The sequence below is a fragment of the Solea solea genome, chromosome 15, assembly GCF_958295425.1.
Source record: "Solea solea chromosome 15, fSolSol10.1, whole genome shotgun sequence".
NCBI classification, from domain to species: Eukaryota; Metazoa; Chordata; class Actinopteri; order Pleuronectiformes; family Soleidae; genus Solea; species Solea solea.
Genome location: NC_081148.1, coordinates 8347882 through 8363898, shown reverse-complemented (window position 1 = coordinate 8363898; position 16017 = coordinate 8347882). Strand labels below are relative to the sequence as shown.

Sequence of the window (16017 nt, the reverse complement as noted above, 5' to 3'; positions counted from 1 at the left end):
CACTTCTAGTCTGTTACATTCGAACCACTGTTAAAGGGCTTCATGCGATGCTGATTAACCCTTAGAACACAGAGCATTTTGGCCGCTTTTTTTCCATTACTATGTTTAAACGTACAGAGGCTATAAGGATGTGCAATATAGAGTGTCTTATATCCTTTTTCTCAGCACATTTTCATCTATGTAAACTATAGCAAAACACCTCATGGTGTTTAAAATTGGATTAAAATAAATAAATACGTCACAGTTCAAAGTTCACTTGTCTCGTTTTTATGAACAAAAACAAAAGAAAAATGGTCTATTTTTTGATTCCTGCACAATTATTGCCACTATAAACACACACCCCCAGGATGTCCATATAAGGAGTTGTGTATTATTCCCACCTGCGGCACAGCTCCGTGCTGTGTGAGCACTAAGGGTTAAGGATATCAGCTCCACGAGAAACACTCCAGTAGTGTTAAGATCTCGTGTTGCACGCCATCACATGACGAGGGATTTCTGGCTGCAGGGAAATTAAATGTTGTTTTTCTTCATATAAAATATTGTACTGATCCAAAACTGAATATTGGCAACGTTCCCCTTTAACAACAGGAACAGAGAGGCACTCAGAACCTTTATCATGAGCTAAAACCACTGTTTTATCCAATAAAAATGGCAATGACTGTAGACAAAGTGTGTTTTTTTCCCATATGTTTTATAACATAACGAGTACATAAATGCTGTGGCGTCCATGCAGTCTGACAGATAAACGATGCTCTTTCCAGGGGAAGTTAGGCTCTCTGAATATTTCATGCTAAGGATGCGTGCAATCCTTTGTAAGTAAAAGAGAGAGAGGGCAGCCAAATAGGAGATTATGTCTTTCATTATTATGCAATGTGCGGTGAGTGACTGAGAGTGAAGACGTGTTGGTGCTTGAATAAAACAGGAGCACTGTTTAATACAGAAGCTTAAACAGACCTATTCATGAGATTGAAACACACGGAAGCAACCAAATGTTTTCGCCTTTTTTGTTCTGATTCTCTCATCAGTCGGAAATGAAAGTAAAATCTTGTTATTGTTACATTTACCGCAATTGAAGTGAATGTGGCCTTCTGTTTTTTATCGTGATGTAGAACCTGTTGTTTTTACATTAATCAACTGTGAAAATGATTGATTATCAAAATCATAAAATGTCTAACAGCAAGTTGGTCTCTTTAGCTCAATTTATTTGCATGAAGCATCACTTTTTTTCAAATTGTCTTGTTCTTTATTCTGCACAGCAACAAGTACAGTGATAAAAGAACCAATATAGTTATATTAAACTCTCAATGATGAGTTTAAGGCTTTTCAGGATATACAGTGTTTCTTTTCCACATGTCCACAGGCTGTGTGTTGCAGTGCGAGGACGACCAGTCTCCTCTGCACAGCCTGGAGCAGGCTGCTCGCCACTACGCCTCAGCTATCAGACTGAGCACCAGAGAGGCCAGACTCCACTTCCTGTTAGGTCTCGTTCTGGAGGAACAGTACTACGCCACAGAGATGTACGGCCTTCAGAGGAAGGTAGTGTCAGGAAGCCAACACTACCGACACTTTCCTCAGATTTTTTCATCAAACCATGCTCAAGTTTCCCATACACATATGTTTATATATATATATATGTATATGTATATATATATATATATATATATATACATATGTATATACCATTTATATTAAATTATATATATATAATGTCTAGTTTCCTCCCTTTCTTTTCTTCCTTTCATCTCCAGACATACAGGGACAGAGATGAATTAAGCGATGGCAGATCATCGGCACGTCAGGATGAAATTCTGGCCGTGTGTAAACTCCACGGTTTCATGGGCACGCCCACTGTGGAGAACCAGCTCCAGGCCTTGGATAAAGAGTATCAGCAGCTAAAGGAGCAGGGGCAGTCCAGTAAAGCAGACTATGTTCAGACTCTCTACATGTGGCTCTCCAAGAAAACTGGCAAGGTTACTACATCATACTGTAGATCGCTAAGGTCTCAGGATATTATTATAACCGCTATTCTTCTAGTTTACTAAAGTGGATTTTTATAAAACCATTTTCTGTTGTTGCACTACTTTAAATTGAAAGATATTGATGTCTCAGTACTGCATTGTTATGTAGCTCTGGAAAGAAATTTAAATGAAAGCACTCGTGGAAAAACTAAAAGGCAGATGTATTTGAACTCCCTCTCTATATGTGTAGGATCGGAATTTAGCCGTGCATGATGAAGAGAACCACAGCGCTGTCCACCGAGCTCTGATGAAATACCTGGACGCCTGGTCTCTCAGTCCAGACAGCTGGGAGTACAACCTACATGTAGGAAGGCTGCTGCTGCTGCAGGGAAGGAGCCGAGAAGCACTGCAGCATCTGCAGAGCGGCCTCGCACTGCGTCCCCTGCATCCTGCACTCAGGTCTTTTAGAAGTTGTATATATTTCCTGATTTGTGCATTTGTAAGATAAATTTGACCAACCTCTCAACCTGCTCTCCCCAACACGGCTGCAAAACTGACAAATCTACAGTCACCATGTTACACAAAGCTTGGCAGATCACCTTAGTAAACAGGGCCTGGACTAAGATGCAGAATCACAAAGTCAGAGCTGTACATCTCCTCTGTGTCGCCTTCATTTTCTCAGACTCTTCACTGGACTGGCTCTGCTGCAGCAGGAAGAGAAAGCCTCAGAGGAAACAGAGAAGGAGGCTTCTCTGTTCTTGCAACAGGGACTGGAGCACTTTGTCAGCCAGCGCTGCAGCAAGAGGTGTGTGTGTGTGTGTGTGTGTGGAGGTGGATGAATTCAGCAAAAGAGGGAGAGGGCATGAGTCTAACTGTACTGTGCCAGAATGCTCTGTTTAATCCTGCAGGAGGATATTATGTGCTGTGTCATCCATACTAGATATTCAAACCATCATCTCCATCAGTGACTGAAAAAATGTCAATTTGGGCAAGAAACTCCCAAAAAGACTGTGTCTGTTTGTCTGACATTCAAGTGCAACTGTTCACAAATTAAAAATGCATCCAGGATGTGTCTCCATGAGGTCAGATTTGACTTCTTCAAATACATACTGACTGATGTTGTGTCTGTACACAAGAACAGAAATCTTTGAGTCTGTTAAGGACATTTGTATTTTGGCCCATGTGTCTTTTGTTTTTCTTCTTTTTTCTCTACAGCTGGGTGAAGCAGGATCAATCAGAGACTCTGTCCAGCCTCAACACACAGTTCCTGCGAGGGCTTCTCACACTGGGCCAACTGCAGCAGAGAAACACACTGTGTGCGAAGGCCATGAGCGCCCAACAGGTCTATCACACGTACGTTACAAACCAGAAGTTAAGTAGGATTGTTTTTTATCTGCAACAGTATAAATCAGTTTACTTACTATATGTGTAGGCAGTGAATGAATACTCTGTATTTCCTCTGTTTTTTGCGATGGAACGCACACAATCAGTGTGGCAGTGCTGGCCGCCCAGAGTGTGAGTCAGTGCGTGTGTCGTGGCGAGGTGAGCAGGCAGCTGGAGTGGGTGCTGCTGGACGCTCACTTCGCTCTGCTGCTAAGTCTGGTCCAGCAAAGTGAGCGCCAGGCCGGGGACGACATCAAGAGACAGTCCCCGGTGGCAAAGAGATGCCAGGCCCTCTCAGCTCTGATACACCTCACGTCCATCCCCCCGTGTCAGGAGCTGCTGGACATGCAGGAGAAAGTGAGGAGGACACATTCAATATTTGTGTGTGTGTGTGTGTGTGTGCAAAATGAACAGTACTACATACACTGCACTGTGCCACCACTATCTTTGTTGTTTTAGCCATTTTTATCTCTTTTTTTTAAGAAAAGATCACAAAATACAAGAAGTTTGTTTCTCTGGCCACATAATTCCACGCTGGCTCTATAATATCTAGGTCTGGACTCTGCAGAGCTCAATCCATTACCATCAGTGTTTTATCATATGATTTCACTGCATTAGGACTGTGTTTGGGGAGCGTTGCCGTGCTGAAAAATAAAACCATTGCCAAAAAGGCACTTTCCAGATGTAATGGTCCAAATGTCTTTCGAACAGTATCCAGTTCTGTTTGCTGGTTTCTCTTCGAGAGTGGCTTTGTCTGTCAAATCCTGCGATCTTTGGCATTTTGAATGGAATGGCGTAATTGAAAGTTGGTTTTATATGTTAGCAAGCTTCCAATGAGGTAAACTTGTATATAAACTTGTGTATGTCTTGAATAAACCTAGAGACAGAGCTTTTTTTAGTTACAGCAGACAGTTTTACATTAGCAGCAGGACAAACACAGGCTTCCTCTCCATTTATTCTGATTTTTCGTTTGGAAACGTCCTATGTCTCTAAACGTATGACGTGACAGAACATTCTTCTCTCTATCTCCCTCTCTGCTCTCTATAGACATGCCAGCTGGCAGTAGTGACCACACCACGGGACAGCTATGCCCTGTGTCTCCTGGGTCTGGCTCAGCTGGCTCAATATGGTAATGACCCAAATTCAGACAGGTCAAAGGAAGCCATAACGGACGCCCGCCTCAGCTTCCAGGCCAGCATCGATCTGGAAAGCAGGAGACAGCATGGGGAGCCACCTGAGCAGCTGACCAGTGAGTCAGTGTCTGTGATGTCTGTCGGAGTCAAAGCTGGGGAGCAGAGAGTCACTGCTGTTCAAGCATAACCTTACATTAAATGTCCAGTGTGTACCATTTAGGAGGGTTTATTTATTGGCACATAAGCATGTTTGTATAAGTGTATAATTGCTTTAGACCAAAAAGCATTTGGTTTTAGTAGTCATTTAGATGTATTTAGGCAAGGGTCTGCTTTTACAGTGGCCGCCATCTTGTACAACAGCAGCAAAAAAGAATGGCAGTGTCCATTATGGTATGCAACGGCCACTGTAGTTTCCTGACTTGATTGGGAAAGGGAGGCGTGAGCAGAGGCATCCTACATGTGTTAAAACATGCAGTCTCACTCTTAGAAACACTGGACCTTTAAATAATGATTATATCCTTTAGAGGTATGAACGTTCGTGCTCACATTTATCCCGTCCTTTTTGCTCAGAACAAAGGTGGTGGCAGGAGCGACAGGAGGCTGCCAGACAAGCCATCGCCCAGCCAAAAGTCGTGAAGGGGCCTTCTGAGTCCAGTGTGGCTAAGAGAGGTGCTCGGCGGGGCAGAGGGGGGCCTGGTCATGGCCGAGCGACTGCAGCTGTGATCAAACCTCCTGCTCCTACACCTCCAGCCCCTGTTAGAGGAGGGAAAGTTGCCAGGCCTGCAGCTAAAACCCCAGCAACCAGGTGAGTCACTCTGTCCAAGACCTGTTATGTGGTTGTTTGCTTACTTCTCCTTATTCAGGGATAGTTTCCAGTGGTGTTCACTGCTATACTGTATCAATTTGGATAGTTTCCCCACAACAATGTTTAAGGTTGTTTTTTTTGTCAAAGATTAGAAAATGTGAATTACTTGAACAATGAGCAAAATAAATGAGCACGAATAAAATGTTCTGTATTTCAGTGCCTTTGTGTGTTATGTTTTCTTTCCTGTAGGGGGAGAGCTGGAGCAGCAGCAAAGCCAGATAGATCAACTAAAGCCTCCAGCAATTCAACTAATAAAGCCCAGCTCCCTGCCAACAAGTCTAAACAAGCTTGTTGCCCTGATACTGTTGAGACAGCAGAGGGTAAGCAAAAAAAACAAAAAACAGACATTGTCAGTTGAAAACATTTATACCTTAAAGTAGTAACATTGATTTTTTTTAATTGAATACTTATCTGTTTTGAAGTTGTTCGATGTATGGATGGTCTTTTTTTTAGACATGAAGTCAACAACACCAATGCACATATGACAGAAAGCTGCATGACAGAAATATCAAGATTAAAGTTGATGATTCATTGTATGTGATAATATGTGAATGCATGAGCTATTTGACCCACAACAGATGTACCTAATCTACTCCATGGAGGATTTCAAACAAAAGATTGATATCAAAATAACTGATCCCACAACAGTCAATCTTAAAACTAAATATGGAACTTTGAGAAGCCTTGATCGCCATCTTCTGCTCATTTTGTAATGTGTGTGTTTGTGTCTGTGGTTCCTGGGATTTTGTCAAATTTGATGTCTATAGTTTTTTCTGTCCCGCATGTTTTTGAAAACAAAGCTGCGCTGATGCAAGACACGTTTCAGGCATGTTCTGACAATGAAGTATAATCAATAAAGTACATTTTTCTTACAAGAACTTTCAGTTTAAACTATAATCCGGTCGAGTAGTGTGAGTTTAAAAAAAAAAACATGCTTTCAAACAGCTGGAGTGTCTCTGTTTGTCAAAGGAGTTAATTAAACTTTATGTGTGTAGTTACAGCGTCTCCTGTGGAGGACAGAGTCCCTGTGTACAGTCCGATGAACCGCAGGTCTCACGTCTCGCGGCTCGGTCTGGCCCGCGCCCTCTCTCACTCCGCAGACACCCAGGACGAGGCGAAGCAGCTCTACAGAGAGGTCATCGTCATGGCACCAGGGGTCAGTTGTTATCTGTTCCATCAAGATTTCAAGCGTCTCCTCAGTGCTTGAACGGTGTAAACAAAAGTAACAAAATAATGCGTCTAGGTAAACAAAGCATTGTAAGCTGGGTGGATTTAATATTTGTTGGAAATAACAAATATATTAAGGATAATTAACTCACTAATGCACTCATATGCTAAAACAGCTGTTCTTTAGCATGTTGCAGCCCGTTCTAAAGTCTGAAATTCTTCTGCGGCTCACAAACATTCAATGTGTTATTTATTTTATTAACAGGCAGAAAATAATGTTTCCGAATCAGGCCTTTACACTGCTATATGGTAAAATGTGATGAGTTAATTTCACTCAAAAATATTTTTATGCCTTGAAAAAGGTAAGAAAATACATTGTTTATGTAATATCATGTCAGATTTACTCACTTTTGTGATGTTGCAATTTACAGATGAAAGCTTCCCATTTGTTTTACGACCTCCCACAGCCCACATGCAGTACCTGCACAGCACACCAGGGGGCTGTGGCCCACAATTTGGAAATTGCAATCACTGCTCTAAAATAAAATGTAAAGACTTAATATTTCTAAATGTCCAAATGTTTTCTGAGAGTTGTTGCACAGTGACTGCTCAGTCTCTGATGCCTCACTGCTGTTGGGATAACCTGACTGAGCTCAAAGTAAACTTGTCATTCATGGAGCCTGCTGTCCATTCCCCTCATTTACTGAATGACGTGTCGTCTAGGTCCATGATGCTTACGCCGAGCTCGGGCAGCTGCTGGAGCCATCAGACCCTCTGGCTGCTGTGGACTTGTACTGCAGGTTTCCTCTGAAGCCTGTGGCCGAGCAAAGCTTCGATGACGCCTTCATCACGGGAGAGATCGTCCGTCTGCTGATGGCACAGGAGCAGTACTACCACCCACAGCTGGGCCCCAGCCTCGCAGCATACGGAAAAGTCATGGGCCTAAGTGATTACTGTTACTGTTTTTACATGTGCACTCAACACAGTGACAGTAGTCTTAAACAAAGTAAAAACATTCTCTTAAAGATTAATATTTTTACATTTAAAAAGGCCCAAGTATGTTTGAATAACACTACGATTGCTTTAGGTTTTCATAGCCTTAGAATAAACCTTTTTAATGTAGTCTTGGCGTGGCCCTGCTCTGGACTGCGGTTTCTTCAGCAGCCTGAAACTGACCAACCAGCCACAGCATGAGTTTTACATTTTAAAGCAAAAGCTTCCTCCTCTGTGGTATGTGAACCATTGTTCCCTGACACACCTTCGAAAGGGAGACGGTTGAGAGGAGGAGTCTTTCCTTTATTACAATCTTAAGTCTCACCATTGAAGGTTGCTAATACTGAACCAGTGACGAGATGTTTTGGGGCTTCAGCTATTCACCACAGGATCAGTGTAAGACATTTTGATCAACATGACACAAGCAGTTGATAAATGTAGGAAACAGCAGACAATGGGTTCTTTTGAAAGTGCTCAGTAGAATAATCACAGGTGTAAATGATCAAATGAATGATGGCTCGCAGTCACACCATCATGACTTGCATAAACTGAACAAAGCTTATTAGTGTAATCAGTCACACCTGTGATTTTACCAGCTAAGACATGTCAAAATGGCTGTTGTGCCAAAGGCCCATTGCACATAGTCATTGGCATGACGTGCCAGAACCTTTGCAACTGTTCAAAACACTGATAATAACAAGTTGAGAATTTCATTAAAGTACTATAGATAATCTGGGTTTTGTTAAAACTAAAATCTTTACACACTTAACAGCAAGCAACAAACACAGAATTTATGAACAAACACTGGTTCACCACAGTTCACTTGCCGCTCTGTGTTCTCTTTGACTATATTTAATTAATAGCATTGTATTGAAATCATGCAGCCAGGATCATGTGACATGCCATGACGTGCTATTTATAAAGATGCATCACATTGTACTGGTGCCATGACCGGATAGATGGCATGACAAAGCACACAGTACAAACACATGCAGCGTCTATAATTATATTTTTATTATGCCACAAACAAAAGACCATTTGATGTTTGTTTTAACTGGATTTCTGTTGTCTGTGTTTGTAGGCAGCATAGAGAAATACATCAACATCCTGGAGGAGAAGTCCATGACCAACCTGCTGAGAAGTGTCTACTCCACTATGCATGGCAGGCAGGAGGACGACGAAGAGCTGCAGGGCTTTTTCAAGTTCAAATGTTGGATATGATAATGTTTGCAATCATGGTTTAATCCTTTTGTGTCATTAATCCACGTTAAGATCTTCATTTTGGATAGATGACACTGGGAAAATCTTTTGTTTTTACTTTATAAGCACATTTAATTTGAACCAAGGTTGACACTAAGATGTTGCGACATATCAAAAGTCAAAAACCGGAATAGAACTTCGACCAACTGAGCAAAACAATACAAAAAAAAAAAGCACACTTTTTTTCAGTAAGCAGCCTTCAAAAAATGAAAATAACTTAGATTTAGAAGCTGTAGATCAGCAGCGGGGAATCATCAGTGCAAACATGATCACGGAAACAATTGAGCCTCTTTAAAAGGCAATGATTTACACACCAAAGGTAGTGTTGTAGATTTTGAATTGTTACTGCAATTAGATGAAAATCTTATGTCTGCATCTAAATGCAACCATTAAGAACAAGTTGTAAAAAAATGTGTCACTCATATCAGCTTCTCCTCCTCCCCACCCTCCTGTACACAAACTTCATTTATGCTTGTAAGAAGTGTTGTGTTTGTCTAGGAGTGTTGTGAGTCAGTTATTGTGACGTTTGCTTTCCTAAACCACAAAGAACTCACTCAATCTCTGTAGGCATGTGTTGTTTTGTGTTGGGCTGCACAGACCACCAGTCTTTGTCGTCGCTGACTTGTTCACACCAAGTTGAGTTTGGTGACGATGTGCACGCGGACAGTCTGGTCAAAGCCTGAACACAAAAGCAGGCCCTGCTTGTCTGGATTCCAGTCCAGGCTGGCGATTGGCTGCGTGGACAACGTGACGTTCTGTAAGAGGTTGACTGTGCCGGCGACGCCCACATCCACGCCATCCGAGTCCTTCTTGCTTCGCTTGGCAGGATATTCGCTGTAACACGAAATAACGAGCAAATATTTCACAGATCATGATCATTGAAATGGAACAAAATGCTATTATAGTCCAGCATACTACAAACAGCTACTTACTATTTCCACAAGTGTAGGTTTCCTGCTCCGCCTGCCGTCATAAAGATTTCTCTGTTTTGGGGCAAATGTCTCACCTGCCAGATGGTCGACTTATGAGCCTAAAACACAGAAGGGGGATCATTTACTTTCCAAACCTCTTGCAAAACTACTTTACTCACATTAGGGTTATATAGTGTGGTCTTGTTCTTATCCTTTATATACTTTCTTTGGTGCTGACCTTAAAAATGTTGTGCATAACTTTTACATATAAACAAAAATCCATCACATTCAAACTGTCCAATGAAAAATGGGGGATATATATATATATATATATATATATATATATATATATATATTAAAAAAAGGTTTTTTACATCAAGACAGACGGCAACACTGTAACAGTGTGACGTTTGATGAGACAGAAGTTTCAGAAGTGAATTCTATTGCTCAAAAAAAAACTCAGTCAATCAGCAGATTGACGGTATAAGTACTTGTCGTCCCCGCCCGTCCTTGTGCTGCTGCTGTGTACACACAAACACTGCTGCAGTCAGGTCAGATTAACAGCAGCCATTTTGTGATCAAGGACGCAGGACACAAGATAGAGGTAAATGCTGAGTTTTAAAAACCAGGGCAGTTAATGGCAGATAATTGATGCTGATTGTCTTTCTTCCTCCATCTGACAAAATATGATTGTTAAATGAAAACTAGAAATAGAAAATAATTGCTTAACTTCTAAACTCAGTAACAGGTTATTTAACAACACTGGTGTCCCTACAATCTACATTTTACACATACAGTATTTTCAATAAAAACAATGTATGAACTACATATTAAATATATGAAATAAAACAAAGCTTTTGGATGAAAAAAAACCAGCAAAATTGAGCTGAAGTACAAAAAATAGCTGATTAATTAATATCAGCAAATGCTGATAATTAAGAAATGTAGGATGTTGGTCCGATTCATTTACATCCTCTCTCTCCATCAAGACCAAACACAGGCAGAATAACGTCAACAACAACAGAGCACCAAATGTTACACGCTGCAGCTTTAACTTGAAATTGCTCTCAGTGATGTACTTTGATTTAAATAATATATTGTGTCTTTCAGTCTCATGGGTCTGACAGAAAATGTTGGAGAACATTTTCCATCTAACATTTTATCTAATCAAGAGCCAGAACTCCACTAAGAGGCGGACCTGTCTGCTTGTGAGAGTGGCTGTTAGTACTACTAATTATACTAATGATAATAATAAATAAATGAATGAATGAATGAATGAATGAATAAATAAATAAATAAACAAACAAACAGGTGACACACATTGATGAGTTGACAGAAACCACTGTACCAAATTTCAACAAACATTCTGGTTGTGCGTCATACTTACAAAAACAGCAAATGAAGCCTTTAAAATAAACTTGCTGTAAATTTAAATCTTAACTGCTGTGTTTTTGGATTATTTCATGATTTATCAATCCGTCTATTATTGTCTTGAATAATACGTTAATTGTTTGGATCATAAAATAACAGAACTCTAAAAAAATACTTGTATGAAACAGAAATTAGAGAACTGATAATCTAATTAGTTGATGTTAATGAAGTTGATTGCTCTAATTATAAATCCAATGCTTCAGCCTCTATTGACGCTTCTCTGTTGAGCTGCATAAATATTTAGTTTGAGATGAAAAATATGGGGCGGAACCTTATGATTCATGGTCTTAAACATGGATGTACTGTCTGTTGATTGCTGTGAAAAACTGGACAAATATTTAGAGGAGGTAGTACAGGCCTCTGATCTCTCAGACCTGGCAAACACCCAGCATGGTTGTGTGTGTATGTGTGTGTGTGTGTGTGTGTGTGTGTGCACTAATGCCAGTTTAAGTGTGTTTTTCTACCATTTTCCCACAAAGTCACACACCTCTCCCCTCAGTGTCATTTTTGGCCTAGTGTCGCAAAGCCGCAGAGAAAGTTAGACAAACACGACCACAAACTCTTCCAGCTGTGAAAACGGTGCCCCTACTCCCCTCTGTACCACACAAATGTAAAAGCAACAATAACGATAATCATCTTTTGACATTTTTTCCATGTGTCAGAGCCAAACCAATCCGTCCGACTCCCAGGTCAATTACCTTTTCTGAAACGGAGGCAAAGCCCTTGGTGGGGTGCTGGGTCCTCATGTCAAAGATGTGGAACTTTCCCTCGAGGGACGTCGCCACCAGCTTGTTCATGTTGATGTCTTTCCTGTCAAACTCCACACAGCATACCTGCTCATGACATCAGAAAAAATAACAGTCACTCCCTGGGATATTTAGCACGTGGGAACAGCTTCACCACCAGTTTTTCCACATAAGTCAAAGTGTTGAAATGGACATTATGACTCCTGGTGGATTTAACTACATTCAAGACGTGATGAATAAGAGAGACGACTCCATAAAAAGGAATCAGTGCAGTGCTTTGTGTGAATGACATGTGAAGGGAGTGTGTGTGTGTGTTAACCTTAGGCTTCCCCTGTGGTTTCACATATAGTCTAAATGATGCTGGGAACTCAGTCTCGGCCCTGTCCCTGATTTTGTCTCATGTGTGTTTCGAGTGTAGGTTGCAGTGCAAAAACAAACAATGTATGTTTGGACAGTTGATCCTAATAAAACCACAACTTCCCAATATGAGGATGACTCTTTGTGTCTTTGTGTTGATTTGGCTGAATAGTGCAGTCAGCTTCAATTCCTCTTTTTATTGGAAAAAGTTGTAGTTTACTTTAGTTAGTGCCACACTGGCTAAAGATGTCAAGAAGAAAATCCCTTAAACTATTGTACAATCACACGCACAGGGGCTGCAATGTCACTCGTGGACAGAAGTAAATTCACGATTGACCACATTTTGCAGGTGATGATGACCTTACCCCATTTTTAATGTTGGTTTCCCACCGCAGAGACATGTTCCGCAGGTCAAAGAGTTTGATGTCCCCGTTGTCATAGCCAGCACACACACAGCGGTCCTGATCATTGTAGGCATGACCTAAAATTCAATTACATTTTTTTTAAACATACAATTCACATACAGGATCTCTCACCAGTGTATAAACAAAAGCAGCACAGACTGGTTAGAGGCTGTTTTCAGACTCATTCAGATGACAGCTTTACTCCAAGACGGTTTGAAGTTTTAAAGCGATACCACAAAAGCTCTTAGGACAATAAACAACAGTTTTTTGAGGACATGGATTAACATTTACTCACTGATCTTGGTTATCTAAAACTTGTGGATGTTCTCTTACTAAATGATTAAACTTATTTCACTCACCAAATGCAACAGTCCAACAGTCTCTCTTTGTTTCTCCTTCTACAGGCTCCATGTTGACTACAGGTGAATCCCTCTGCCTGGGATCCCACACCTTCACTGTCCCTGGAACCCAGAGAGGAAAACAGCGTTTTAGCAGAGTAGTTGAACATGAGAGTTTGAACATAAAATGTAAATGGCTTCATAGAGACTTAAATTGTGAAATAACAACAAACCATCTCTGCTGCCAGTGACTATCTCAGGTGCACCGTCACCAATCCCCAGGCCGCCAACCCCATCAATACTGTTCACTATTTCTTTGTGGGCCTTTACACTGTACACAGGCACTTCAGGCACCTCCAGGTTCCTGTTAATTACAGAAACATTGGCACTAAATGATCCAGCAGACTTAAAAACAGGGTCCTTTCAACTCAGTCAGAGATCCCTCCTGAGGCATTAGTAATTACATAACATTTTATAGCTTTAAATTCATAACATTACAATTCTGTTTTCTGGGTGTGACTGACATACCAGATATTAAGATTTCCGTCAAAATCCCCAGTGGCTATGTGTCTTTGTTGAAGAGAAGCAGCTCCAAATGTTGCACACTTTATGGGTTTAGGTTTCTCTACCTGGAATATAAAATGCGAGCAGTGAGAAACCAGTGAAAATGGAAAAATGTCTTCTTTTTTTAACTTCAATTGCCCAGATAAAATTAAACAGACTAAATACCTAAATATTTCACACTTGTTTCTATCAACTCTTGTGCAGCTGTACTTCGGTGACTGCTATACAGTATGTTGATGGGAGCAGACCCATTAATTAATCAGTCAATAAATGAAGTGGACTGATTTTTCATTCATTCATCTTCTACCTCTTTATCCTCCACATGAGGGTTGCTGGTTCCAATCCCTGCTAACACAAGGCGAAAGGCAGTGTACACAGTTCGCCAGTCCATCACAGGGCCACGTATAGAGATAAAGAACCATCCACTCTTACAATCAATTTAGAGTGTCCAGTTTGGCTAATCCCCAAAATCTGCAATTTTTGGACTGTGGAAGGAAACCAGAGAAGCTGGAGAAAACTCATGCACACACGGTGAGAACACGCAAACTCCATGCAGAAGCACCCTTGTGCTGACCGGGTCGCAACTATGGTGAAAAATATTATTTTTCACATTTCATTACCATTGACAGCCAAAAGTGACAACTGATTGTTCACTTATCAATAATCTGCAAAGTTCACAACTTCTACAAATAATTGCATGATTTACCTCAAATTTTATCTGCAGTAGCATACCCACTTAACATGTCAGGATGCTGCAGCTCTTGCAGACACTGGGCATTTTTATCTTAGTTAAAGTCAAAATAAAATTATTATTTTCCTTCATAAGTCTTCAGAAGCTGTTAATGTAATGAATGAGCTTTTCACCCCAGTCAATCCCTTCCACAACTCTCCACTTTTCCTGTGTTCATGTCGAGTAACTCTGGGTTTCCAAACCCTGGTTCTGGGGACCTACCGCCCTGCATGTTGTAGAAGTTTCCTTGCTCCAACACACCAGATTCGAATTCATGGGTCGTTATCAGGCTTCTGCAGTGCTTGCTGATTAGCTGACCATTTGAATCAGGTGTGTTGGAGCAGGGAACATCACAAATATGCAGGGCAGTGGGTTCCTAGGACCAGGATTGAGAAACCCTCAAGCAACTGACCTGTGTCAAAGACAAGTGAACAGGAACACATCAAGTCTGCTCAAAATATCTAAATATAAAACTCCTTTGTTACTCAATATCATACCAACATTTGAAGGCTTTTAAAAATCTAAATATTTCCTGTTCCACCATGTGCTCTACCAAAACTACACATGTTACTGCTAATCAGGGCTTTCAAGATGATACAGGCAGTAACACAGTATTCTAGAATCATGTGTAATTATAAAATTACAAAATGTTTGACATTTCTCACCACTTAAGCCTTTTGTTGCCTGTTACTATGGAAACAACGAGCAAACAAGACTTTTCTAGAAACCTTAAACAAGCCACACACATTGATACATTTCTCAGGCGAAAAGGAGGGATACGAGCAGAGACAAGTGTCATATTTAACATGTTATCTACCTCTTTAATGAGCTGAGCCTCCCCCTGCTGCACTTCATATATTTGCATTACTCCGGTTCCTCTCGCAAAGTTCCCCACGCAGACAAACTTCGCGCTGCACGGAATCCATTTACTGTCAAAAACAGTGTAGTTCAGGCGTTTCTGGATGTGCGAAATAATCTGAGGCTTCGACAAAGGTGTTGACATGTTTGCAGATTAGGGAAATATTCCGTAAAGAGGATGATACTGTCTTGGAAAGTGATGAAAAGCACCTTCCTGTTGACGTTTTCGTTCCTCTATGGTGATTTACGGCAGTTGGAATCGTTACTGTCGCACGACTGCCTCCTTGTTGTCGTTCCTTTCTGTCCATTCAACATCAAAGGCAGGTAAAGCTGTAGCGAGGAAGTTCGTGTCTGAACTGAGAAGAAGGAAAGAAGAGTTGGAGAAAAGAAAGAGACTGAAATGCAACAGCGCAGTGTTTTACGGCAGTTTGCATCTGTAATGGTGTTTTACGGTAGTGTTTTACATCAGAAATGTGTCATTACTGCCCTCTTATTATCTTTGCCTCTTCGTTAGGAAATAAAGAACAAAAAGAGATTGAGGCAAGGAAAGACAAGTATTCATGTATGATTTAATCCTGCAGATTCCAGAATCCATGCAGAGTTCTGCCTGTCAATTACCGTAAAACATCACCAACAAACTTTGATATGATCACTATGATCAAACAAATAATATTTACAGAACGAACATTTGTAGACAAAAATACAAAAAATATGAGTCCACATAAATAAGGAGTATTCAACAAACACGTTTGTGCCACTTACTTTCTCCATAAAGACAATTTAAAAAGTCTAACCACCAATGAAGAGGACGCAGTAACGCAACATTACAGATGATAACTGCCCTAAAACACCAACGAAGAAGAGTGTCGCTACCAAAACAAATGAGTAGATGTCTAAAGAGATGCCTGATACAATGTTG

At 40.8% G+C, this 16017-nt stretch overlaps 2 protein-coding genes across 3 annotated transcripts; one reads left to right on the top strand and one right to left on the bottom strand.

Moving 5' to 3' along the window:
* Positions 1 to 1241: 1241 nt before the first annotated feature.
* On the top strand, positions 1242 to 8720 carry LOC131473730 (uncharacterized). Its single transcript, XM_058651196.1, has 12 exons — positions 1242 to 1536; positions 1749 to 1970; positions 2209 to 2417; positions 2641 to 2763; positions 3174 to 3311; positions 3449 to 3698; positions 4389 to 4590; positions 5045 to 5279; positions 5529 to 5659; positions 6335 to 6495; positions 7230 to 7452; positions 8581 to 8720. The coding sequence occupies exons 1-12, from the start codon at positions 1351 to 1353 to the stop codon at positions 8718 to 8720; spliced, it is 2220 nt and encodes a 739-aa protein (XP_058507179.1). The 5' UTR covers positions 1242 to 1350.
* Positions 8721 to 8805: 85 nt separating this feature from the next.
* Positions 8806 to 15981, bottom strand: dnaaf10 (dynein axonemal assembly factor 10). Of its 2 annotated transcripts, XM_058651197.1 has the most exons (9): positions 15861 to 15981; positions 15058 to 15454; positions 13475 to 13575; positions 13180 to 13310; positions 12968 to 13069; positions 12570 to 12685; positions 11800 to 11934; positions 9692 to 9789; positions 8806 to 9593 (listed from the first exon to the last, which is right to left on the bottom strand). In XM_058651197.1, exons 2-9 carry the CDS (start codon positions 15241 to 15243, stop codon positions 9386 to 9388), a joined length of 1077 nt encoding a protein of 358 aa, XP_058507180.1. In that variant the 5' UTR covers positions 15244 to 15454; positions 15861 to 15981; the 3' UTR covers positions 8806 to 9385. The 2 variants fall into 2 exon arrangements, with proteins under 2 accessions (XP_058507180.1, XP_058507181.1); XM_058651198.1 differs by lacking the exon at positions 15861 to 15981 and having other exon boundaries at positions 15058 to 15523.
* Positions 15982 to 16017: the final 36 nt, after the last annotated feature.